A 27,711-nucleotide genomic window follows, 5' to 3' on the forward strand; every position below is an offset into this window, starting at 1 on the left:
GACTGAAATTCAGCACAAATGTGTGTTTGACCCACAGTTCCTAAAACTAGAGTTTTCACTGATGGAATAAATAATAAAAGTACCTAAACCCTCAGCCTATCAGATTCCACACGAAAATCTAGATTTCTACCTTCTTTTGAAATAGATGTAGGTCAGGTGGCCAACGGCTTTTGCTAGACGGAGCTGCTGCTCCAGGCAGTCAGAGACCCAGTCCTGACAAACCAATTACTTCTTGGGCTTCCTTCTGAGTCCCTCTTGATATGTGAATGTGAAACTCCTAAAAAGTACTAATTATACTCTAGCTTTCTTTAATGTTTCAAGTCAACATTCAATTTCTTTACAGTGCTTTTAGTTTTCTACTTGTCTATGATCTGTTGTTTTACATGGACATCACTTAAGAGGTAGCAGCAAATTAACCCTTAGATTTATATGCAATGTCCATTTACTGACGAGAGCTGATGCCGGGGACAGGGAAGAGCTGCTGTTTATTTTGGGAGTGCATATCAGGATGGTCTAATCATAAGTAAATTACTTAGAATCTACGGCTGATAATAAAATTTGCTTCTCTCATCTCTGAAATTGCTCTATGTGCACATCACAGCCTTCTAGAAATAAGAAGCAGGTAACATATTTTGCAGGTAAGTGAACAGACAAAAACTGTAATCTCATATAAGTGTTCAGCTTCTCTTGAAGGTTAATGTCACACACTTCTGATTAAAACAGAAGGATAGAGATGAAAATAAAATGGATAGTTCCAAGCTAATATTAAGTTTACTCACTAACACTTCTTGACCTTTGTAGATTTCAATTAACTTCCCCCACAGAAAACATAATTATGTCAAAGTGTTCTAATTTGTGGGCATCATCAGCTTTTATCTCAAAGAATAGCATTTATCAAAGGATGAATTTACATATAATTAATGCCAAGGTAGCTTTTGGTTGCCTATGGTAACAGTTATTTGAAATGACTTCTACCCACTTATCAAAGATCATCTCATCACTGAATGCTAACTATTTAAGAACTTCAGGTAGCTCCTGGTTTCTCAGTACAATGGAATAACTCATTAGCAGGTGTAATGAAGTACATAGTGGCCCTCAGCATATGTACGTCCACTGAGGCCTGGTGTCTTACTTTCAGAGAACAATAAATAAATGAGTATAAAAATCAGATATAATAGCATTTTCTTATTTCATTAAACATGAAACTTAAAACTTATTATAACATTAACAAAAGAAATGCATGTATTGTGAAAAGCTGTTTAAAAATTGCAAAAATTATTTAATGATATTCACAAAACAGTAAATAAAAACCCCTTTTAGCTATTTGTCAATGCTTCATCTTTAGGATAGGTACCTAATAGCGGGAAAGTGGCCTTTCACCCCAAAGGATGGTGACAAAAACTTTATGAGTGATCAGAATGCTCTCTTATACCTTCAAACCCACAGACCAAAGTTTATATTTTTCCTTTCATATTTAATAAATGCCCCCCCCCCCACTTTTTAAGGCAGTGATTCACTCTACAGACCATGCTGGCCTGAAGCCTCTTGTGATCTTCCTGCTTCTGCCTCCAAGTACTTGGGTAACAGGTGTGAAGCACCATGCCCAGAAATGGATATTTTTTTAGAGTTGGTGGCAAGTGCTGTAACCTGCAGAGTCATAGCTCAGGCCTTACTACTCTTCTGAGACAGTCTCAATCTGTCATCCAGGCTCTTAGCAACTCTCCTGCCTCAGCAGCCCAAGTACTAGCTAGTATTAACGGCATTAGCAACCATGACTTGTCTACAACACTTCTGGTTACAAATTTCATGGTAAAATGTTATTATTAAATTTTGCTGGACAAAACTCATAAAACTATGCTTTTCCAAAAAGATGATGATAATTTTTCTGAACAACTGCCATAAATACATTTCTAAAGTTGGGGTGTGAGGGAAAGTGAGGTGGAGAATCTTCAGAGAACTTTAAATCATCCACTTAGATTCGCACAGAACCTAAAACAAAGCAGTGTGAAATATCTCAGGAGGATCTTAAGTCGATTCAATTGATCCCTCCAAGTTGTCTGGTGGGACTGCAAGAGACAAAATGATGAATGCTTATATGACTACACCCTAACCCTCAAAATGTAGAATAAAAATAGTAAGCCATTTATTAAAACTTTTCATTATTTGTATGGATTAATTTTATTAAGACAAAATTTTATAAACGATTTATTTCCAAGAGCAAAATCTTTTTAGGAATGCAGAAATGATGTCTTACTTATTTTCATGGAAATGTTGATAAAAATCTGCTCTATCTAATTCTTACAGATTCCTTTTAACAATCTTATAAAATATCTGATGCGGGAGAATTGTCTGTATTCTGTCAATCATATTTTAATAAAACGCTGATTGGCCAGGCAGGCAGTATAGGCAGGAAAGCCAGACAGGAAGTAGAGGTGGAACAAAGAGACTTGGGTATTCTAGGAAGCTCCTTCTGGCAGTTCTGCCCAGACCACTGGAGAGGAAACATGTAAGCTGCCCAGGTGGAAAAAGTACTGAGCCATTATGGCTAACATAGATAATGATAATGGATTAATATAAGTTACAAGGACTAATAAGAAGCCTGACCTAATGGGCCAATCAGCTTTATAACTTATAGAGATCTCTGTGTGATTGATTTTCTTTGGAACTTGCGGGTTGTGGGGTACCGGGCGGGATAGAAACCCCAACAAGCCGGCCCTCATGTTACAAATATCAATGACATGTACACAGGATGAGAGGAGGTAAGGCTGTCAATAAAATCCTAAGAAAATATGAATTATCTCACAGGCACTTTTACAAAATGATTCTTCATAATGAAGTTAATTATAAAGTTAAAGATGCCATAGGGTTATCTGATTTGATTTATATTGTAAATCTCATAGTTTTTATATTATTTCACACAAGAGACTGAAGTGGCACAATACATTATTTCACTAAGAAATATTTGTAATAGTTGGTACAATGCATCATTATATAAAATTAGTAGTAAAAATAGAAGATGTTTTAAAAGGTCAGTTATGGGTAATAACAAGAAAGGCACGAAAGTTAAATGAAAATTAGAGATTTATTGATTTTGGACTGATAGCAGAAATATATTTAAATGGCATACAGAGTTATTTCTGATAGTGGAAGGAAAAAGTCATTTGCACAACTAGCAGTAAAAATGGCAAAATGTTAAGTAAGGAGGAAGAGCTGGAGTGACAGCTCAGGAGTCAGAGTGCACACTGCTCTCTAGAGGACAGGAGTCCGAAGTCGCTCACCTGTAACTCTAGTTCCCGGAACTCTGACCCACTATTCGAGACTGCCAGGCACCTGCACTCACATGCACATGCCCATGCCCATATATCCCTACCCATAATGAAAAATAAAACAAATTTTAAAACATAATTCAAAAGCAATTTTGAATGGTGATAACAAGAGACAAATGGCAAATATTTGAGGCTTGACAAGACGGGTTAACAGGTAAAGTCGCCTGACAACAAGCCTGACGAAATGAGTCTGATCCCTGGGAGCTACAAAGGGAAAGGAAAGAACAGACTCCTGCCAGTTGTTCTCTGACCTCTACATGCACATTACGGCAAGTGCAAGCACATGTGTTTTAGCACATATGTGCACACACACATACACTCAATGAATAAATAAAATATAATAAATTTAAAAATAATAGCTTCCACCAGGACCCATCCTTGCCTCCTCCAAACACAGGTCCCTCCCACACTACAGCTGACATCTACATCAAGCCCAATCCTACACATCCTTTTCTAAGGACTAACCCAGTGAGATGGCCTGACCTTTCCTACACCCACCATACCTAGTCAGAGTCCTACCTCCAGTGCTCTTAGTCTGACCAGCTATCCCTGCTCAGCAACCAATCTCCAGGACTCTTCCAGGACCAATCCTTCATGTTCTGACTCACAAGCCCTTCCCACAGTACATCCAACCCCTCTATCTAGCCAGATTCTGTGTAACCTTCTCCAGGGTATAGCAAAATGAGTCAGTCTGATCATGTCCAGCCCCCAAGATCTAGAGCAGCTCCTATATCCAGTGCCCCAGCCTAGTCTGGCACCCACTGGCAACTAACTTTCAGGATTCTGCCAAGCCCTATCCTGCCAGGCCTAACATACAGGCCCCTTAACAGTACACCCAGCCTCTCCATCCAGGCAGATCCTGCACATCCTTTTCCATGGCATATCCCAGTGAGTGCCTGACCCTTTCCCACATGTGTCTAGCCCAAATACCATACTCACTGCCTCAGCTTAGTCTGGCTACTCCTACCTGGACCAATCACAAGGTTTCTACCAGGATCAGCCCTCTATACCCAGTCAGATTTAGCCCAATATTCTAGGTGTGGCGTTCTGGAAGAAAATGGCCACTACAAGGAGTGGTACTATTAGGAGGTGTGGTCTTGTTGGAGGAAGTGTGTCATTGTGGAGACAGGCTTGGAGGTCATATATATATATACATATATATATATATATATATATATATATATATATATATATATATATGCTAGAGCCACAAACAGTGAGACAGACCACTTTCCGTGAGTCAAAATGTAGGAATCTCAGCTACTTCTCCAGCACTATGTCTGCCTGTATGATACCATGATGATAATGGACTAAGCCTCTGAAAATGTAAGTCACCCAATTAAATGTTTTTCTTTACAAGAGTTGCTGTGACCATAGTGTCTCTTCACAGCAAAAAAAAAGCCCTAATAAAGACACGAGGCTTAGACAGGAATGAACATCCTGCACATCAGTCCAATCCTCTCTATCCACCTGACCTCATTCTACCTAAGAATATCAGACATTTAGGCCTAACTCACATGGAGCATCTATCCTGTCTTCTGCCAACAGATCTAAAAACATGAAAGATCAAGCCAGTATCACCAGTCCTGTAGAAATGTTTGTCAATGAGAATTGCCTAGATGAACTCTAGAACACAGAAGTTAAAAGAAGAATCATAGACTTCAAAGAATTCAAGGAATAAAGAAGACACAAAGAGAGAACTCATTGAAATAAAAAAGAAAGACACTAGGGAGATTAAATGCCCAAGTGATGACCAAGAAAACACAAACCTAAGGCTGATGATAAAATGATGAAAACAGTCCAGGACCTGAAACTGGAATTTAATAGAGAGAAAGACCGAAGGGGATTCAAGCTGAGATGAAGATGGGATTGAAATCTTAATGACTCAACTAGAAACTCAAGCAAGAGCCTTACAAGGAGATTCAAACAAGCCAAAGACAGAATATTAGGATGTGAAGATAAAATAGAAGATATAGGCAAAATAATCAAGGAATATGACTTTTTTAAAAAAAAAACACAGGAAAGGGACATACAGGAAATGTGGACACCATGAAAAGATGAAATCTTTGAATTATAGGCACATAAGAGCGATAAGAATCCCAGGTCAAAGGCATACATCTAATATTCAACAATGTCAAAGAAGAAAACTTCCCCAACCTAAGGAAAGACAGAAGCATACATATACATGAAGCACACAGAGACCCGAATAGTCAAGACCAAAAAAGAAAATCCCCACAGCATATCACAGTTAAACAGTAAGCATACATAACAAAGAAAGAGCACTGAAAGTTTCAAGAGAAAAGCACAAGTCGCATACAAAGGAAAACCCACTAAAATAACAGCTGATTTCTCAATGGAAACTCTGAAAGTCAGAAGAGGCTGGAGCAACGCATTCCAAGTCTGAAAAGACTATGATACTCAACTAAAATAATATACCCAGCAAAACTACCAATCATACTTGGAGAAAGAAAACTTTCCACAATGTAAACAGCCCCTCCCCAAATTTATATTCCATCACACAAATTTAAAGAAAACATACAAAGCTGAAGAGAGGAAGAGGATAGCTAAGATACAGTGGAAAGAAATACAAAGTAATAATTACTAAAACACAAATTTACAGGGAGAACACAAACGCCACCACCACAAATCAACAACACAATGGCTCCAATTAGCACACACATTTCAGTACCTTTAAATTTTAATGCTCTCACTTTTCCAATCAAAAGGAACAGGCTAGCTGAATGGATCAATGAAAACAATCCACAGATCTGTTATGTACAAAGATACATCATAGCTTTACACAGGCACTGCTATAGAGTAAAAGGATAGACAAAGAAGTGCTTCAATCAAACAAGACCAGAAATCAAGTAGATGTCATTATCATATCAAATAAAACAGTCTTCAAACTAAAACTAATCAGAAGAGGAAAAGGGTAAACTTCATTCTAATCAAGGGGACAGTTAACAAAGAAGACATTCCTATCCTAAGTATATATGTACCCAAACTCCAGAGCAACCAATATCATAAAAAATGTACCAATGGAATTAAAGACAGAGATTAACATCAATCCAATAACAGGTAATTTTAATACTCCAGTTTCTACAATAAACAGTTTATGTGTGTGTGTGGGGGGGAACAGAGATATATCAGAACTTAAATGACATCATACATCAAACGACCTTAATAGTTATTAAGAGAATATCCTACCCAAACACCAAAAAAATACATACACACTTGGCTAAGGAGCATATTAAAGCATCACTAAAATAGACTGAACTCTGGGACACAAAACAAATCTTTACATATTCAGGAATACCTAAGCAACTTTCTGTACCCAATTTGACCACTATGTAATAAAACTTAAAACTGACAGCAAACAAATCTCTAGTAACACAAATTTACCTGGATCAAACAACTCATTACTAAATGATGAACGGGTTAAAAAAGAAATCAAGAAAGAAATAAAAAAAATTACTGAACTAGATGAAAATGAAAGCACATCACAATAAAAACTCTGGGACACATGGAAAGTGGACTTATAAGAGAAATTTATAATTCTAAATACTTAGATTAAAAAATCAGAAAGAGCACAAATAAATGACATATCAATGCAACTCAAATAATTGTAAAACAAAACAAAAACCAAAGCCAGGCCAAATAATAAAAACCAGAGCAAAAATTAACGAAATAGAAGCAACAACAAAACAATACTACGAATTAACAAGTAATAAGACCTGGTTCTTCAAGAATATAAAGAAGACTCACAGACCTTTGACCCAACAAAAGAAAGAATGAATAAGGAAACATTAGAATAGACATACACCAAAAACAAAAGAAAAAAAAATACCACTACCATCACCACCAATAAAAATATCAAAAAGACTCAAACAAAATCAGAATATTATGAAGAAATAATTTAAAAACTTGTACTCTATTAATTTGGAAAATCTAACAGAAATGGACAAATTTCCACATTCAGCCAAACAACCAAAGTTCAGCCAAGCAATAAGAGTTTAATATCCAAAAGAGACATGAAACAAATGTGGAGACAGAAATAGTAACAAATTCTTTCAATTAAAAAAAACAACAGTAAGATGGATTCATAAGAGTTATGGATTTTCAAAAAAGATCTATAGTCTTTCTTAAACTATTAAAAAAACAGGAAAAAAAGAATATTTTCAAACTCCTTTTACAAGCTCAGTATTACTTTAAAATCAAAACCAGGAAAATATACAAGGAAAAAACAAAAACAAAAACTACAGGCCAGTTTTGCTGATGAACATAGATTTAAAAATGATCAATAAAATACCAGCAAACCGAATACAGACATATATCAAAAAGATTATCTACCATGGCCAAGTTGGCTTTATTTTTGAAATACAGAGATGGTTCAATATATACAAGTCAATAAATTAATAAACCATAAATGGACTTAGAGACAAAATCATATGATGATCTCAGTAGATTCAGAAAAAGCCTTGACAAAACCCAATATGCTTTTATGATAAAAGCTGTAAAGACTATAGGACTAGAGGGAACAAACCTCAACACAATAAAAGCTATATATGGGAAACTCACAGTCAACAACATCATCCTAAATAGAGAAAAACTTGAAGTAATCTCACTGAAGTCAGGAAGCAGACAAGACCCTCCACTATATCTACTCCTTCTTTTCATTATACTTGAAGCACTAGTTGGAGAAATGAGACATGAGAAGAAAATTGAAGGGGCACAAATAGGGAAAGAAAAAAATCAAATCTTTCTTATTTATAGATGATACAATATTTTATATATAAGAGATTCTAATTCTACCAGAAAACTTCTAGAAATGATCAACAAATTCATCAATGCGGCTGTATACAGAATCAACTTGCACAAGTCAATAGCTTTTCTATACACCAACAAAGAGAAGAGCTCATGGACACCATTCACAATAGCCCCAAAGGAAAAAAATATTTAGGAATAAACCTAAGCAAGGAAGTGAAGGGCCTCTACAGTGAAAACTTTAAATCTGAAGAAAGAGAAAGAGAATAACACGAGAAGATGGAAAGACATCCCATGCTCATGGACTGGTAGATTTAATGTTGTGAAATGGCTATTTTTTTGAAAAGCTATGTAGAGATTCAATACAATTCCAATGAAAATCTCCAAATCTTTTTCCACAAATGAAAAAAATTACCATAAAACTAACATGGAAGTATAAAAGACTGCAGCAGCAAAACAGTCTTGAGCAAAAAGAAAAATGTTGGAGGGATTATCATTTAGATCTTAGGAAAAATTAAAAAAGCAATATGGCACTGGTATTAAAACAGACATGTGAAACAATGAAACAAAATCAAAGACCCAAGCATGTACATAATTATAGTCATTTAATATTTGACAAAGAAATCAGAAACATAAGCTGGAGAAAATAAAACATTTTTATCAAATGGTCTGGGAAAACTGATATCCATAAGCAATAGGATGCATCTATCACTCAGTACAAAAACTAACCCCCAAAGGAACAAGACCTAAAAATGAAACCTCAAACACTGAAACCCCTAGAAGAAAACATAGACGGTGCTGAACATGATGTAGGTATAGGAGAGGACTTTCTGAATAGGACTCCATTTGCCAAAGAATTGAGGCCAGCTACTGACATGTGGGATATTATAAAACTAAAAAATGGTCATACAGCTAAAGAAACAACCAGCCAGGTGAAGAAGAAGCACATAGAGTGGGAGTGAATTTTTTCAGTTATACATCTGATAGAGGATTAATATCCAGAATACATAAAGAATACAAAACAATATTAGGAACCTTAAAGGGCTTAAAGGAACCTCTGAGGTTTCTTCTCAGGGTTCAAGAGAAAGACGCTACAATAAGCGAAAGGAACTAAAATGTAAGGTTAAGTCTACTCACAAAGTCTTCTTTATATCCATGTCTCTTTATAAAATCTTTCTTTCTTGTTCCTCATTCTAATTCTTCTGTCCTGTTTTAACTCTAATTCTCTGTCTCAACTCTACTCCCAATTCTCTGTTACATTCTTTTTTTCTTCTCTTCTTCCGCATGCTCCTCTTTTTATTTTTCTATCTCTGCTAATTTCTGGAATGCTTCTGCTCTAACTTCTGCTCCAGTTTCTGTCTGTTCCCACTTCTGTTAACTGTCTTTGTTCTTACCCAGCTACATAGATCTACAAAGCCTTGAAGGGATAGGCAACTAGGCAACCTATGTAAACAGACTAGGGAAGTTTATGGTCTTTGGTCCATTGTCACTTTTGCCAAATGTTAGCAAGCTCTAAGGGCTTTTTGGATCTGAAGTTTACATCTTTGCTCTAAGATCAGGCCAGGGGGATTTGATGACTATCAGAGGCACCAGTGGAGGTTTTTTCTCCCTCCAGGCTGTGGTAGATTGTTAATTAGTTTTCCTGAGAGTAAGACACAAGCAGTAAATCTCCTGAACTAAAGTCATCAGAGAACTAAGGTGAAGGTGAGGTGAGGAGTTAGGAATCCTTTAATGCAAGGTTAGTTTAGGTCATCATTTTTTCTTATCTATAAGTGAGATATAACTGATGCATGCTTATTTTTTTCTTTGTGAGTAGCTATGAATTAATAGCTTTGGGCATGTAGTAATCCAATGTCCTATGTGAGCAGCTATGGATCAAGAGCTTTGGGCATTATATGTCCTTGGATATGTGGTAATGTCTTAAAGGAAATGTTTTTCCCTGTACCCTAAACACTGACCAATTGCCTATCAATAAAGATAATTGCAAGAAAGCAGATCTCTGTGTTAACGCAGGAGAGAGGAGCAAAGATCTGGTAGTGGAAAGCAGGTTTTTTGACTTTGTGACTGTCTTCACACATGCTGAACTGTGGGAGATAAATCCCAAATTTCTAAAAGAAGGGAAATAGCTACAGTGAGAAATCTTAGAGCAAGAAAAAGCCACTTTATTCACAAGGCAATAATGACAACATGCCTCGCATTTGGTTTAAACCTCCAAGGAAGTTCTTGGCTCTGATGAGTTGACCTCATGAAAAGATGGCTGAGTAATTACTGTATAATGTTGCAGTTTGCAGGAAATAAAGAAAGAACAAATTAAAGAAAAAAAGAATAAATGAAAGAAAGAGAGAAAAACCAAATGACTCATTTAAAACTTGGGCCTTGAACCTGAACACAGTTCACAAAAGTACACATACACAAAGAAATATTTCAAAAAAAGTTCGTTGTCTCTGGTAATTAGACAAGGGAAAATCAAAACATTTTTGAGATTTCATTTTAACCCAGTAAGAATGGCAAAGACCAACAGAGAAATTGACAAAAATGCTTAGGGGGAATCTGGCGTTAAAAAAAAAAAAACCCTCATTCACTGTTGGTACGATTGCAACGTCATGCAGACACTATGGAAATCAATGCAGAGAACTCTCAAAAGGCTAAGATTAAATCTAACATATGATACAGCTATACCACTCCTTGGCATATGCCTAAAGCACATGGCATCCTACTTTATAGATACTTGCTCAGCTATCTTATTTATTCGACATTTATTGCTACACTATTCACAACAGCTAGGAAATGGAAGCATTCTAAATGTCTTTCACCTAATGAATGGATAAAGCATTGTGGTACATATATGCTATGGATACTATTTAGATGTAAAGAAAAATGAAATCAGGAACTTTCCAGGTAAAAGGACTAGGAAAGATCATACTGAGTGAGGCAACCCAGACACAGAAAGACAAATGTCAAATGTTTTCTCTCATCTGAAGTTCCTATCTAAATCTTCAAACATGAGTACATATACTAAAGTAACTGAAGAAACCAGGAAAATAAAAAGGGACTATTCTTGGAGTGGGGGAAGTGGGAGGTATCTTAGTTAATTTTAAATTGCTATAATAAGTTACCACAGTCAAGGCAACTTAAAGGAGAAAGAATTTACGGGGGACTTACAGTTTCAAAAAGTTAAATCCATAACCATCATAGTGGGGAGCATGGTAGTGGGTAGGAATACAAACTATTGGAGCAGTAGCTAAGGGGTCACATCTTGAGACCGAAAGTCAGAGAGAGTTAACTGGTAATGTCCTGGGCTTTTAAAATCTCAAAGCCTGATCTCAGTGAAACACCTTTCTCAATAAGGCCATATTTCCTAATTCTTCCCAAATAATTTTACCAATGGGGGAGAAAGTATTCAAACATCTGAGTCTATGGGTGCCCCTCACTCAAATCACCATGGGGGCAATACTGAAGAGAATAATAACATGGTACAGGTGATTCTAAAGAGATACACGGGAAAAACCACAGGGGCTCTTGTTAGGGAGTGAGGAGGGAGATAATAGAGAAGAAGGCAGGATGGTAAAAGAACAGTGAAAATGTTTGAAAAAAGTCACAAAGAATCATACTATTAACCATTTACCTAAATAGCTATAATACAAATAAGTAGGTGTACACACATACATGTATAGTTTAAATAATTTTCTCATCTGGGCTGACATGCTCCCTCCAAGGGCCAAGGGCCATTGAGCAAACCCCCAGCACCAGGCAAGAGAAGCCTTTTTTTGAGTTGTTCATCAGAGCTGTCCAAGAGACACCCCAAATATTACATGCTATTGCTATGTTCCAATGGTTACCCATAGGTAACCCTATAGGTGAAACTCACCTGATTGTCTTCTGAGGACATGATAACAGAGGCTGTACTGTAAATTTCCAAAAAAGGAATGCAACCAACAGTCCTACCTAGTTAGACTCCTATGAACCACAACAACAAAGGTGTGGTAATAACAGACATATCTTGGTGATAAACAATAATTCTTTATTTAATTAAACCTCTCAATTTCTGGTACTAAAAACATAGTGAACTACTCAGGGTAGGAAAATCATGGATCTTTGAGAAAGTTTACTAAATCGTTGTTACATTCTCAATATTTCTCCTTATACCCACAGATAAATACAGTCTTCACTCCTCAAGGAAACTTCTCTTTGCAACAGAGACAGACCATTACAGAGAATAACAAGAAATTAAAATGCAAAGTTGTGGAGGCCAGTCTCAACTGCTACATCTACAATACAACTCCTGAACATAGCTCAGGGATCATTGCAGAAGAGGGGACAGAAATATTGGGAAGGCCAGGAAAACAGGTTCTCGTAGTTTGCTTTGAGATTATGTCTCCTAAAATTGTTGTATGAAGTCTCATCAACATGATTGCCTAAACATGAGCCAAACAAGGACTGTGTAACAATAATAGGCATGCTAAAGTGGATGTGTGAAAGCCCAGGAAACCTCAATTTTATACAAAGAACTATAGGTAACAAAGGAAGGTTGAGAGTGGGAGAAATAGTCTCCTCCAGGGAGTTTACCCAACTATTTACCCAGTATGAAATGATCAGTCCTGAAAACATATACATACAACTAATATTATATCCACTGAGCAGGTTATATTTTTGTATTTAGGAATAAGCATGTCCATATATTATATAATCATAATTAATGAATAAAAAGAAAGTGATAGAAGAGGTATATATGGGAGGGTTTCGGTGAAGGAAAGGAAAGGGGAAATTATGTAATTATAATCTCAAAAACATAAAAACAAAAATGTTTGAGGTAGGGGATATAATACATATTCTCATGTAATCATTACATATGGTATAAAGGCACTGAAATCGCGCACAGCCACCATTAATATGTATAATAATTATGCATCTATTTAAAATTTTTACAATACTCTTAAAAAGTTTTATACACACATGGTTGCTGTTCAAGTCTTTTAAGTGTGAAGTAAACAGAAAATGGTAAAGTATATATTTGTTATGTAGCTCCATTCATATTATGAAATTTAAAACTTTGGTTTGACTGAAAAATGTGTCTGAATCCAGTCTGTGACCCAGAGAAATCCTGAGCATAAAACTTTATTTTTACCCCTGACTAACATTACAGACACAAATGTTTTTATTTCAATACTAAAGGTATTCTGAGAGCTTATCAACCTCAATTTCAGACACCCTGTTATAGAAAATGCCTATTCATGATAAGTTCATGTAACTGTGGAAGATGCTCTAACACTTCATAGGAAGGTGTCATTTCTAAGCAGTGTGATACAGTATTTCACGGGTTCAAGCCAGGGCAAAGTGAATTTGAGGCACAAACTATACTTTCAACCACAAGAAAAATTTTTGTGTGAGTGAATTAAAAAAATTATTCAGGGACAGAGATATGGATATAGGTTAAGAGTAAATAATGCTCTTGCAGAGGACCCAGGTTCAATTGCCAGCACCCATGTCAGGCAGCTTACAACTGCCTGTAACTCCAACTCTAGGGAATTGAACAACATTGGGCATAATGGGTACCCAACTCTCTCTCTCCTGCTTGCACACACACACACACACACACACACACACACACACACCTTTAAAAATTCATTAAGTTGGAGAGAAAATTTGGGTACTTTTTAATTTGTGATTGATATTTGAATGAGAGAGGTCATATAACAGCAGACTTTTAGTCTAATCTGTTGCATATAAGAATACAGTTTATAAGAAACATAAAGGAATACATTTTTAGACAAAATAATTTTTAAAAGTGATACTACTTTTTAAAAAGCTATTTAAAGAAGCACTAGAGAAAACCTAAATAAAAGTCAAGATAAATAAGACATAGCACTTTCATATGCTATTCTCAAGAGGTTTTCTGGTTGATTTAATAAAAGTCCTTGAGACATTGGAATTTTATTTTTGAACTATTATTTTGCTGTTTTATAAATTTAAATTTTACATTTCAAATAAAATGAAGTAATAGTTTTTCAGTGATGACAGAGTGGACCTGCAAAGACAAGATCACAGGATGGGAACTGCTGGGCTGAGAGATGGCGGGCGGGGTAGTGCTGGCTGTTGCAGAGGTGCAGTGTGCAAACCTTAAGCTGGGATTCTACACAAATGCCTTCAATGACTAGTCTGAAGTATACAGGCAAGGCTGCACTCACTACAGCCTGGGTGAGTCATATCATGAGAACACGAGAAGCATGTGGAATCAGAAACAGTCTCCCAATGGGCACAAATATTTTCAAATGCAAACTGTGGGTAGGATGGAGGCAGGTAAAAAAAAATCAGTGGCAAAGGTAAAATCAAGCATGGGCTTATAACCTAAAGTCCATAAAATCCCACAAAAAATCTTACAAGGTGAGTTTGATCCCAGCACACCAGAAAGAATTAAGAAATGCCTTTAGAAAGAAAGTCAGACAGGCTGACACAGACACACAAACTCCTTTCGGCACTGAAATACAGCTATAACTGGTCTGAGTTATGGAGATTCGTATTCCTACTCTACTCAGAGCCAACCACAAAGACAACTAAGGTGCTGGGGAAAACCATCTTAACTAGGAAGAAATACTACCTGATAATATATATTTTTATTTCATTTTGTATCTTTATTTTTAAAATCTATAGTTTTTTATTCCATTTTTTGCAATGTTTAAGTTTTTATCTTATCTAAGAGACTTTTTTTTAATAACTGTTCACTTTTAATTTTTACATACACTTACTTATTCTGGGAGATTGCATATGCCATAGCATGCTTGTGAAGCTCAGAGGACAACTTGAGGGAGTTGGTTTTCTCCCTCTACCAGTATGAATCCTGGGGATAAAGCCATGTCTCTTCAGACTTGGTGACAATCATTTACATACACTGGACCAACCTGCTGGCCCTCTTTTTTTTCATGTACTTTCTCGATAACACTTTTCTCTATTATTTCTCATAGTTCCAACCCACATACTTTCCCTCCTATTCATAAACCACTCCCTCTTTCCTCCTTTTCTTTGCCTTTTCCTATTAGCACCCTTAGTACTAACAGCGTACAGACTGCATTCCCAGCAATGCTAGTGTTTCTGCTTCTGAGCTACACTAGACACATATAGAAGTGAACAGTATTGTCACTGCCTGTTTACATTTGGACTGCTGTCAAGTCATTGTTTCCACACCTACCTTTGGTTTCCCCTTTAACTTAGCAATAGGAAGCAAACCTCCAAAGACAACTCACCAGGAAAACAGAAACAAATAGGTGGGAAATAACAATCTTCAGTTTCTAGCAGAAAGACACATCTATCTCAATAAATCCATTAAATATAACAACAAAATGAAAGGCATGAGAAACAAGTTAGCATAATACCACCACAGCCTCCTATGTCCTCAGTGTTGGAAATGAAAGAAAAGAAAATGGCAGAAAGATCTGAGAGTCCTACTTTCCAAAAGAAGCAGAGATCACAAAGGACTCAAGTAGCAGAAGACGACCGAAGTCAAAAAACCAGTTCAGGATTGAATATGTATGAAGATGTAAGTCGTATTCTCAACAATTTCAAAAGCACAGTAGCAAAGTTCAGCAAGAAAACTGAGAATCTGTAAAAGGGTCAAACAGAAATGCCGCAAATGAAAGTAGCTGTAAAATTAAAAAAAAATACAGTGATGATATTTCAGTAATGTGTGCCAAAATGGAGATGTCATGAAAAAACAGCCAGAGGTCACCAGCACAATCTCAGTCACAAGCCTGACTTTGAGAAGCCTGGGCTTCCGAGGACTACCAACCTGCTGGGGCAGTGATGGTGAGTGTATGATTTTCTAGTCACTCATCCTCTTCCTTTTAGAAATGGCCCTAAACCAAATGAAGATCTGTTTCTAAGCTATCTCTAGAGCATGACTGGCTTCAAATATTTAGTAAAGTTTGGAGGAAGGGAAAAGTTTCTCATTCAAGATTCACAACAATTTTTTACAAGTTCATTTTGATAAGTATCCAAAAATTTATTTTTTATAAAAAATCTTTACAAAAGATGACAGAAAATCTGAGCATTTCTCCATGAGACACCTTAAATACAATTTACTAATGTCAACCTGTAAATCACATTAGAAAACATAATCATAATAACATATTATGTCTTAAAAATAGAGAAATTTGTTGGAGTACCAAGTAAATATTGGAAGACATACTGAAAAGGGTGATTCTCTACAGTTCCTCAAAGGCCAAACAAATAAAAAAATAAGCAATCAAACAAATATGATCTCTATACACGCACAAAAATTTGCCTTACTAGTTGCATAAAATAATGAAACATTAGAAAACATATTGAAGGCCCCTCATAAAAAGTACCATGCCATCACTTGTCCAAGTTAGGGGGAAAACTGTATTGAAATCCAGCGGAATTGAGGCGTAGACCTTTGAAATGCATGCTTAAACAATACGAAAACCTTAGTATATATCTGGTCAATGACAAAGTTCACACTGAACAGTATCCAGAACTAAAGGGGATGCTAAAATTTTTGGCAATTATTCATTTACTTTTTCATTTAACAAATGAAATAAAGAAGCACAATTTATGGACTAAAGTACAGGAAGTAACATAACAATGACAGCCCTAGTAGACTAGAGTTATTCATCTTATTTAAATTCCAGCAACATCTAGTGAACTGCTATTTACATAGAGATCTGTAAAGCCTGTATCCTACTGGCAGAATAGACTAAGGTAGGTTTATATACAAAACAGTTACAGATCAAATCCCAACTCTTTGAGAAAGCTTCCATGTTGACCAAATACTCTCAATTTTTTTTTTTCAAACAACCATTTCTAATGAGTTGGGTTTTCTTCAAAGATGAAAGCAAATGTTCACACACAGCCCTGACAGCAAAAGAATACATGATTAATTACACAGATATACTGCTAGTTACTCACCCTCCTAATAGTATCTGTGGCTGGCTGGATTCATTTGTGATACCAAATACATCAGGAATTAGATCACCATTGAAGCTGAAAAGAAAACAGTATAAAAATTAGGTAGCTGTTTTATTAAAATGTCACTTTTAACTTAGTTTTCAGGAGTGTGGAATATTGCTATACAAGACTGTGTCTATTTGTTGCCAATGAAGCAGAAACGACAGTTGCCCCTTCCATACTAAAGTCTTTTAGCTTTGCTAATGGACCCACCAGCCGCAATAAACCTCCAACTATAAGAAGTCTATAAGAATTAGATTTGCAAGATCAGAAATCATACATTAGATATCTAACTATAAATACATATAATACATTTTAAGTTGGTGAATATACATATGTTTAACTAGAAAGAAAATTTCTCACCTAAGATAACAATGCTTCCTCCAAGGGTCAAATACCATTTAAGAAAAGCCCCAACACCAGGCATGTAAGCTCTCTTTTGACTTGTTGGTCAGGGCTATCAAAGAGATACCCCAAATATTACATGAGTCCCTACTTCTGAAGACACCATGCTCTTCAGATCCAGGGTCTGGAGGTCCCTGAGCTAGAACTCTCCTGAATATCTTCTCCCCGAAGACAAGCTTTCACAGTAACAGGGGTTGCAATGCAAATTTCCAAAATAAGAAAGCAACTAACAGTCCTACCCAGCTAGACTCCAGTGAGCCACAATGACAACCAGCATGGCACAATAACCCTGAGGTTACAGTAGTGGCACACACACCTTGGTGGGAAACAACAGCTCATTAAGTTGTAACTAAGACCCTCTCAACAACAGTGAAATCATATCTGGTACTGGAAACCTGGTCAACTACCCAAGGTGGTGATGTCATAGGAATCTTGGAGGAGAACCTCTCAACCTCACTTTACTAAACCCGCACAATTCCTATTATATTCTCAATATTAATCCTCATACTCACAGACATAGTCCACACCCCTCATTAAGGAAACTTCTTTATGCATTCTCTTTGCAACAGAAGAAGACCATTCATTCCCAGTGATACATCTACAACATTACTCCTCTTGGACCTAAGGCTCAAGGGTCATTGCAGAAAAGGGGACAGAAAGATTGGGAAAGTCAGAAGAAAAGGCTCTCAGTTTGCTGTGAGATTGTGTCTCTTAAAAATGTCATAGGGCAGAGAGAGAAAGGAAATAGGAGGAGGAATCTTGAGTCACAAGAGAGATGCCAGGAGATATGGAGAAGAAACAGGAAGCTCAAGTTAAAAGAAAAAAATTTAGGGGACCAGACTGCACCAGGACACAGTATTACCACCCACAAAGCGCAGTGACAGCAGAGGCCTCCAAAAACTATTTGACCACCAGAGCCTCAGTCTCAGACATGCCTGCACCTAGAGTAATTATCGCCAGAGACAGGATACCAGCTGCACCTGGAGGAATAACCATTGAAGCCATGGCCCCACCTGAACCAAGAGAAGTGACTATCTGAGCCTTGGGCCCATCCACACCTGGAGGAGCGATTACCAGAGGCTCAGTCTGGCCTACACCTGGGGGAGCATTCAAGGGAGACACAGCCTCCAATCACATCAATTGAAGGAAGAGGGTCCTCGTGAAGCACAGGCTCCATCGATACCGATTGGAGGAAGAGATGGGTAGACAACACGGTAGGAATACACTCAACAACACAAAGAACAATACAGCAACGTCAGAAACTAGGGATTCTACAGCTAGAAGACATGAACATTCCAACACAGATGAAATAGAAGAAAATGAAACTAAAAATAACTTCATAAAGATGATTGAGGCACTAAAAGAGGAAAGAAAAAATTTTCTTAATGGAATGGAAGAATATAAAAACAAAAAATTGGAAAAGATAAATAAATCCCTTAAAGACCAAGAAAAAGCAATCAAACAGGTGAAGGAAATGGTTCAAGACTTAAAAACTGAAATAGAAGCAATAAAGAAAATATAAACTGAAGGAACTCTGAAAATGGAAAACCTGGGTAAATAATCAGATGTGAGCATAAACAATGGAATACAAGAGATGGAAGAGAGAATCTCAGGTGTTGAAAATACAATAGAGGAAATAAATTCAATGGTCATGGAAAATGTTAAATCCAACAAATTCTTAACACAAAATATCCAGGAAATCAGAGATACTGTGAAAAGACTGAACCTAAGAATAATAGGAATTGAAGAAGTCCAGCTTAAAGGAACAGAAAATATATTCAACAAAATCATAAAAGAAAACTTTCCCAAGACTAAAGAAGGCTATACTCATGAAAATACAAGAAGCTTACAAAAAAACAAATAGACTGGACCTAAAAAAAGTTCCCTTGCCACAAATAATAAAAACACTGAACATACAGAATAAAGAAAGAATATTAAGAGCTGCAAAAAAAAAGGCCAATCAACATGTAAAATCAGACCTATCAGAATTATACCTAACTTCTCAATGAAAACAATGAAAGCCAGAAGGTCCTGGTCAAGTGTTATGCAGACAATAAGAGACCATAGATGCCAGCCCAGACTACTATACCAAGCAAAACTTTCAATTACCATAGATGAACAATGATGATATTCCACGTCAAAACCAGATTTACACCATACCTAGCCATAAACCTACACAAAGAACTAGAAGGAAAACTCAAACCCAAGGAAGTTAGCTACATCCGCAAAAATACAGGCAATAGATAATCCCACTTACGTGGGATAAGAAGAGAAACACACACACAATACCACCACCACCACCACCACCACCAAAAACAAAAACAACACAAACTAGTAATCACAGATCATTATTATCCATTAATATCAATGAACTCAATTTTTTTATAAAAAGACACAGGCCAACAGATTGGATATGAAAACAGAATTTATCCTTCTGCTGCATACACAAAACACACCTCAACTACAAAGCAGACATTAATTACTTCACAGTAAAGGATTGGGAAAAGATTTTCCAAGCAAATGGACCTAAGAAACAAGCTGGAGTACAAATCCTAATATCTAACAAAATAGACTTAAAATTAAAATTAGTTAAAAGAGATGAAGAAGGTCATTTTATATTCATCACAGGAAAAATTCATCAAGATGAAGTCTCAATTTTGAACATTTATGCCCGAAATACAAGGGCACCCACATTCATCAAAGAAACATTACTAAAGCTTAAATCACCCATCAAGCCCCATACACTAGTAGTGGGAGATTTCAATACCCCACTCTTACCACTGGACTGGTTTGTCAGAGAGAAACTCAATAGAGAAATAAAAGAACTAATGGATATTATGACTCAAAAGGGCCTAACAGACATATACAGAACATTCCACACAAACACAAAAGAATATACCTTCTTCTAAGCACCCCATGGAACCATCTCTAAAATCAACCACATTCTCATTAACAAAGCAAACATAAACAGATACAAAAAAATTGAAATAACCACTGTGTCTTATTGGATCACCATGCTTTATTACTTGATAAATTAATATCAACTGGTGGAAAGACACTTAAGGAAATGCTCAACATCCTTAGTCATCAGAGAAATGCAAATCAAAACAACTCTGAGACACCACCTTACACCTGTCTGAATGGCCAAGTTCAAAAACTCTGATGTCAACTTATGCTGGAGAGGATGTTGAGTAAGGGGAACACTCCTCCATTGCTGGTAGGAGTGCAAACCTATAAAGCTGTTTTGGAAATCAGTATAGCAATTTCTCAGAAAATTAGGAAACAATCTACGTAAAGATCCAGCAATACCACTTTTGGGCATATCCCCAAAGGATGCTCAACCATATCACAAGACATGTGTTCAAATATGTTCATGGTAGCATCTGTCTGTCTGTCTGTCTGTCTATCTATCTATCTATCTATCTATCTATCTATCTATCTATCTATCTATCTATCTACCTACCTACCTACCTACCTACCTACCTACCTACCTACCTACCTACCTACCTACCTATTTATCTATCTATCTTTTTAGATTTTTGAGACAGGATTTCTCTGTGTATCTCTGGCTGTCCTGAAGCAGCATTATTAATAATAACCAGAATCTGGAAACAACCTAGATTCCCCTCAACTGAAGAATGGATAAGGAAAATGTGGTGCATTTACACGGTGGAATACTACCCAGCGGTAAAATAAAATGACATCTTGAAATTTGCAGGCAAATGAACAGGACTAGAAAAAGCCATCCTGAGTGAGGTAACCCAGACTCAGAAAGACAAATATAATATGTACTAACACATGAGTAGATACAAGACATAAAAGAACAATCAGCCTACAGGCCACAACCCCAGAGAACCTAGGTAACAAAAAGGATACTAAGAGAGACATGCATGGATCTGGCTAGGAAGTAGCCTAAGATCTCCTAAGTAAATTGGGAGAGTGGATGGAAAGGGAGGTGGGAGGGTAGAAGAAGAGTGGGAAATAATGATTAGCACATTCCTATCCAAACAATTAAAATGAGAAAAATTTAATTTAAAAAATGTCATAGATGCTATACCTATGAAGTGTTGCCAACATTACTGCCTAAACATGAGTTGAACAAGGATAACAATAACAGACATGCTAAAATGCAAATATATGTGGGAAAGCCCAGGAGGCCCCAATCCTACAAAAAGAACTATAGGTAACTAGGAAGACTGAGAGTGGGAGAAGTAGTTTCCTCCAGGGACAAGTAAACCAACCATTTTTCCAGTATCTGATGGTCAGTCTTCTAAACATATATACAAGTAACACCATAGAGACAGAGCAGGTTATATTTAGGAATGCATAGGTACATACATGTAACAGCAATTAAGAAACAAGAGGCCATGAATTTGAAGGGGAGCAAGAAAGGCTATGTGGGGAGGTTTTAGATGGAGGAAAGGGAAGGACAACACAATGTATTTATAATACATTCTTAAAAGAACTGTATTTGCATGAGTTACCTTTGAAGACAGAGGGATTCTGACAGCTGGACTTTCTAAGCAGTAGCATAAAGGAAAGCCTCTTGCTAACCCACCCTGGACATATCTTAAAGCAGGAATTAATGTTATTTTGTGACTTTTTGGGTTAATCTACGAGTTCTGTGTAATATAGGGTTTGGCCTCTTAAAGGATGGGTTGTGACCTCAAGAGCGATTCCATAATTGATATAGCAGTTGCCAACTATTTGGCAACAGTAAAATGTTTTTGAATTTGAAATGAACAAAAATTAATTTAAAGGCAAATATAATGAATTTGAGGTATTTTTCCATAATATAACTGCACTGTCATTTGGTTATAAACACAAAACAATTATTGTGCACCACCCAATGGCCACCAAGGCTCTGCTGCCTGAAATTCCTCGATCACATCAGTAGGATGGTATGGTATGAACTGCAGTGCTCTGAGTTTCTGCTGCTATGGAAACAAGATCATTTTATTACAGAGAGAAAAAGGGTATTTTCCTACTGTCATTCCTCAGCATGTGAGTAATAAATTAGCAGCTATTTGAATTGTATTGTTGGCATGTTTGATTTTTAAAATTAACTTCTAAGTTGTTCACTTAAATTTCACGAAAAAAAATCAATCAATAATGGCTTGGGGTTAAGTAGACTTTCCAACAATTTCTGAAATGACCCAAAACAAACATCTGCCATTTAAAAAAACTATGTAAAATTTATATGAAGTGGCATTCTCAGCATTGATGTGTAGAAAATGAAGTATCGATCATCTCCGGAAAACAATGAAGACGCTCCACATTCTGCACTATGAAATGTGCAGCCAAGATTTAGTTCCTACGTTGATGTGGGACATCCTTCTGTATATGTGTTGCTTTTATTGGCTAATGAATAAGTCTGCTTTGGGCTATTGCAGGGCAGAATATAGTCATGCTGGGAGAGATACAGAGAGAGAGAGTAGGCGGAGTCAGGGAGAAGCCATGTAGCAGTATCAGGAGACAAACATTGGACACTGATCAGAACCTTACTGGTAAGCCACAACCACATGGTGATACACAGATTAATAGAAATGGGTTAATTTAAGATAAAAGGGTTAGTCAGGAATATGTCTATGCTATTGGACAAACAGTGTTGTAATTAATAACTTCTGTGTGACTATTTTGGGTCTCAGCAGCCAGGAATGTACAAGCAGCCTCTGCCAACACTATGTAAAGTTTAAAAAGAACACCCTCATTTTTGTAGGTAAATTTGACTAATTTTATATTAACAATAAAATTATATGTATAAAACCCAATTATTTTAATGTAAAGCTTTTAGTGATTCACAGTCATTGCGTGTTTGACTTGCACACCTCCATCATACATGTACACAGAAGAGTCATGTGGACAGATGGGAAGGGCTCATTAAGATGTTCTGCTCCTGTCTCTCCCCAACAGTGAGGGAAACAGTGCTAATTTCTGGAAACTTTAGGCTTAACCCACAAAAGAATCCCTAGCTGCTATAAAAACTCAAACTTGTCATTGATTATTACAACAATGAAAAAATACACAAGTTTATATTTCAGATTTCTCACCACTGTTGACCCATGATGTGGGAGTGACTTTACTAGCTATAAATGGCATCACTAGAAACATGAACATGACCATAGTTTATGTTCCAAGAATGATCTTTACCTCATTACCAATATCATCTTGTTTGAAATTTAGATTTAGTCATCTTGTTTATTTTGAGGAAATAAATAACATTAAGAGCGATAAAGAAGGACCACATTTTCTTCTTAATGTGGTAATCTTTCCCCATTTCTGGAGGGGATGCTATATTCTTCATATCTTTCAATGAACATTTTAACTCAAAAACTGATACCTTAATTAAAGAATGATACATGACTACATATCATTATAGATCCACAAGTAACACATACGAAGTCATCGAAATCCGTATATTACTTTCTTCAAGATAATCACTTTTTTCTTTCATTTGTGCCTTTCCTTCATCAAAGCAAACAAATCTCATGTAATCATGCATACAGATTCCTATAAGAAGTGAATTTAGTGTCAATCTCACTTGGCAAAGTACCTTCCTATGTAAAAGATTTATTTTATGTTTCTAAGTTTTAAATTGTTCAAAAGCAAGCACATACTTACTCCATAATCAGTGGTTGGTCTTGAAAAGTCCTATTGAGTATGGTCATGTTTTTTGTATCTGTAAAAAAAGAGATGTATATGAGTATATTCACACACACATACAGGCATACCATACTTGTGAATATGAAGTGGCATTTATCTACAAAGTATTCTTTCATTCTTTACAAGATTCATCTTTAATTTCTTGTAACAGTTATCACTAAGGAGACATCAAAAGCTTCATTTAGTGATAAGCCATTGACAAGAGTTCACTTTATAGTTAAGATTCAATTGAATGTTTCATTTGAGGTTTCCATCTCAATATTTTTTAGTTGAATTTTTTTCTAGACAATTTGATAATCAACAAGACTTCAATGCAGACAAATAAAAGCAGGTCTGAACCTATCCCACTCTGCATGCCCATGCTATTTCATAAGCAGCACTGCATATGGCACTCTTGTGACTTAAAGGATGACTGGATGCAGTAAGGGTACTGTCTGCATACTCTTTCAACAGATGGTCTACTTCTGAATTATCAACTGCCTATTCAGATAGGATTTCAATATTTGTGAATGGATATAGTGGATTGATTCAGTCTATACTTCTAGTACTTCTCTGTACTGCAAGACTAGAAAGCAAAAGGAGGGTTTGCCAGACATTCTCGCATTTGCAATGCAAAATAAATGTAAGCTTTGTTGTGTTGGTTTGATAGGATTGATCCCCAAAAATTCATGTGTGTGAATGATTGGCCCATAGGCAGCGGTACTTTTAGGAGGTGTGGTCTTGTAGGAGAATCAAGATGTAGAATTCTCAGTCCCATCTCCAGCACCATGTCTACCTGCCTGACACCATGTTTCCTACTATGATGATAATAGACTAAACCTCAGAACTGTAAGCCAGACCCTGTTAAATGTTTTTCTTTATAAGGATTATGTGGTCACAGTGTGGTGTCCCTTCACAGCAATAAAATTCTAACTAAGACACTTGCTGACCAGAGAGACTGATTTTACTGGCACATGTGGTAAGGCACCATCTATCATTCTAGCCCACCCATCTTTGCGTGCCTGCACTGAATTTGGCAGTATGAAGAGGTTACGTGCTGATGAGACCATGGCGAGAATGGGCATCATCAGAGCAGCTGCTGAGCACCCCGCCACTTCTCACAGCTAATGGACACAGTACCTTCCTTATTGTCCTTAGGGTTATTCCCCCAAAGTCCTAAAGTTTGCTCTTTTTCCGCCGAGACAAAGTCTCACATTTAACTGTGGCAGGCACAGTACTCACAGAGATCATCTGTCTCTGCCTCCCAAGTGCTGAGTTAAAGGTGTGTGTCTGAAGTTAATTCTCTAGTTACTGCAATAACGTTAAAAGCTAACAATATATCTCTTCTTGAAGTAATCAGGAGAGGATTTTGTTCTCTGGAATGGACTACACTAGTTTGCAAAAGAAAATGAACTTTTAAGAAGATTTTACTAGAATACAAGAACAGAATATTCAATTGTTTTGAGAACAATAACTTTTATTTTCATTAAGAATATCAGGTATACTTTCACAATTTATCTTTTCCAGCCAATAATAAATAGTAAAAAAATTTAAAACTCACTTAATGTTTGATTTTGTCCCCAGAAGATAACAGCTCCTAATTCACTGCTGCTATGGTTCTGGGGGAAATATGTCAGCAGGACATCCATTTGTGAATCCCCATCATAATCACCAGGGACTACACTTGTTATTAATACACTGTGACTCCTAAGGGAAATAAAAATTTATAAAATAAAAGTTACAGCAAAGGACATCTATATATTTACTGTGCAAAATATTTTCAATTCAAAATGAATATTTAATATAAAAATTAAATTTATTATTTCTTTTGTATCTTATGCCCATTGGGTATGTAGAACCTTCTGGTTTACAGAAGAATACATAATGAATAGAATATAGAACAGTTTATATAATACCATAAATCTGAGTTATAGCAATAGCTATAGCTATTTATATTTATTTATTTTATTTATTATTTATATTCAAGCTCCAGCTCAGTGGTAGTGTTTGTGTAGTATGGATGAGGCTCTGAATTTGGCTTCCACTATCCCTTAAACATAAGCAAAACGAATACAAGGGGCTGAAGAGATGGCTAAGCAGTTAAGAACACTTGCCGCTCTTACAGGGGACATGAGTAAGATTCCCAGCACCCACAAAATGGTTCAGAACCATGGCTTCAGTTTCACAGGGATCCAGTGCCCTTTTCTGAGCTCTGGCGGCTCTTGTATGCACACGGTGCACCTGCAGACACTCAGGTATACTCATATATTTAAAAAATAAATGTTTAAGAAAAACAAAAACAAAACTACTGGGAAAAAATTTATTTGAAAATATGGAAATAAATACTAAAAATTAAAAATGGCTGCATCTGAGAGGAATAACAGAGTACAGGTATAAAGACAAGTAGTTTTACTTTCAAAAGTGTTCTAGATAACAATTAAAAACAAAGGGTTCAGTGGTTAAGAAAATGTACCGTTCTTGCAAAGGACAGGAGTTTGGTTCCCAGCACCAGGAAGGAGGCAGCTCACAAACACATATGACTCCAGTGGAGCCAAAGCCCACTCTGGACACTCGCACTCACTCACATGCTCATATGCAGACACACAGATACACAGACAGACAGACAGACACACATACACACACTTAATCTTCAAGAAATTAAAATAGCAATTTCTAACATTAATTATTATTAATCAATTATGTATTAATTTAAAAAAATTCGAGGTCTTATTTAATCTAATAAAACTCACTGGGCAGTTATGGCTCATGCCTTTAATCTTAGCACTCAGGAGGCAGAGGTAGGTGGATCTCTGTGAGTCCAAGGCCAGATTGGTCCATAGACCAAGTTCTAGGACCAGTCCCAAAGCTACACAGAGAAACCCTGCCTCAAAAAACCAACCAACCAACCAACCAACCAACCAAACAAACAAACAAAACAACTCAAACTAAACCGAACTAAAACTCAAGCCCTTTATATTTTATATATTTCCTTGACTTATAATTCTTAAAGAAAAAACCCTCACTTCTAGGTGGTTAGCTCGTTTCTTGTATTTATCCATTTCTGTTTTTCTTACTCCAAATATTCATGGCATCAAGTACTCCAAAAATATTTCTGAGAGTAAAGTCTTTTCACTCATTTACAAATTTTCTCCCAATAGTCTAATTTAAGGCCAATGTTTTTGTTAACAGCATTCTGAGTTTAGATACTGTTGAATTTGAGCAGAAAGTCCACACAGGGACACGAATGCACAGAGATGGTAGTGCATGCCTTCCTCAATTGGGCTCGCTCAATGGATGAGGAGGAATCTGTCTGTCAATCTTGTCCCCTCTCTCCTAGATGGGAGTGCAAATTCAGTTCCTCATGTTGTGAAGCAGGCACTTTACTAAGCCATCTTCCTATCATTTCTGCAGTAACTAAAAACACATCTCTTAATCTGTGATCCCAATTCATACTGTATGTGATTAACAGGTTAAACAATATAAGTACATTTTTCGTAATCTGTGTTTTGTACAACATATATGACTCCTCTTTTCTCATCTAACTGAATTAAAACATTTTCAGTACTTAGAAGGATGCTAGTCTGCTCTGATGTCCTTCCCCCAGACTGCCATTCTC

General features: G+C 36.5%; 1 protein-coding gene across 1 annotated transcript in view; it reads right to left on the reverse strand.

The window, feature by feature from the left end:
- Itfg1 (integrin alpha FG-GAP repeat containing 1) overlaps nt 1-27,711 on the reverse strand; it is a 129,677-nt gene that overhangs the window by 98,399 nt on the left and 3,567 nt on the right. The window contains exons 3-5 of the mRNA XM_048434646.3: nt 25,657-25,802; nt 24,075-24,132; nt 17,010-17,084 (exon numbers count right to left, since the gene is read on the reverse strand). Of these exons, the coding sequence (XP_048290603.3) occupies nt 17,010-17,084; nt 24,075-24,132; nt 25,657-25,802 (279 nt within the window). The remainder of the gene's footprint in view (nt 1-17,009; nt 17,085-24,074; nt 24,133-25,656; nt 25,803-27,711) is intronic.

This window comes from Myodes glareolus, chromosome 22 (assembly GCF_982192425.1).
Source record: "Myodes glareolus chromosome 22, mMyoGla1.1, whole genome shotgun sequence".
Taxonomy (NCBI): domain Eukaryota; kingdom Metazoa; phylum Chordata; class Mammalia; order Rodentia; family Cricetidae; genus Myodes; species Myodes glareolus.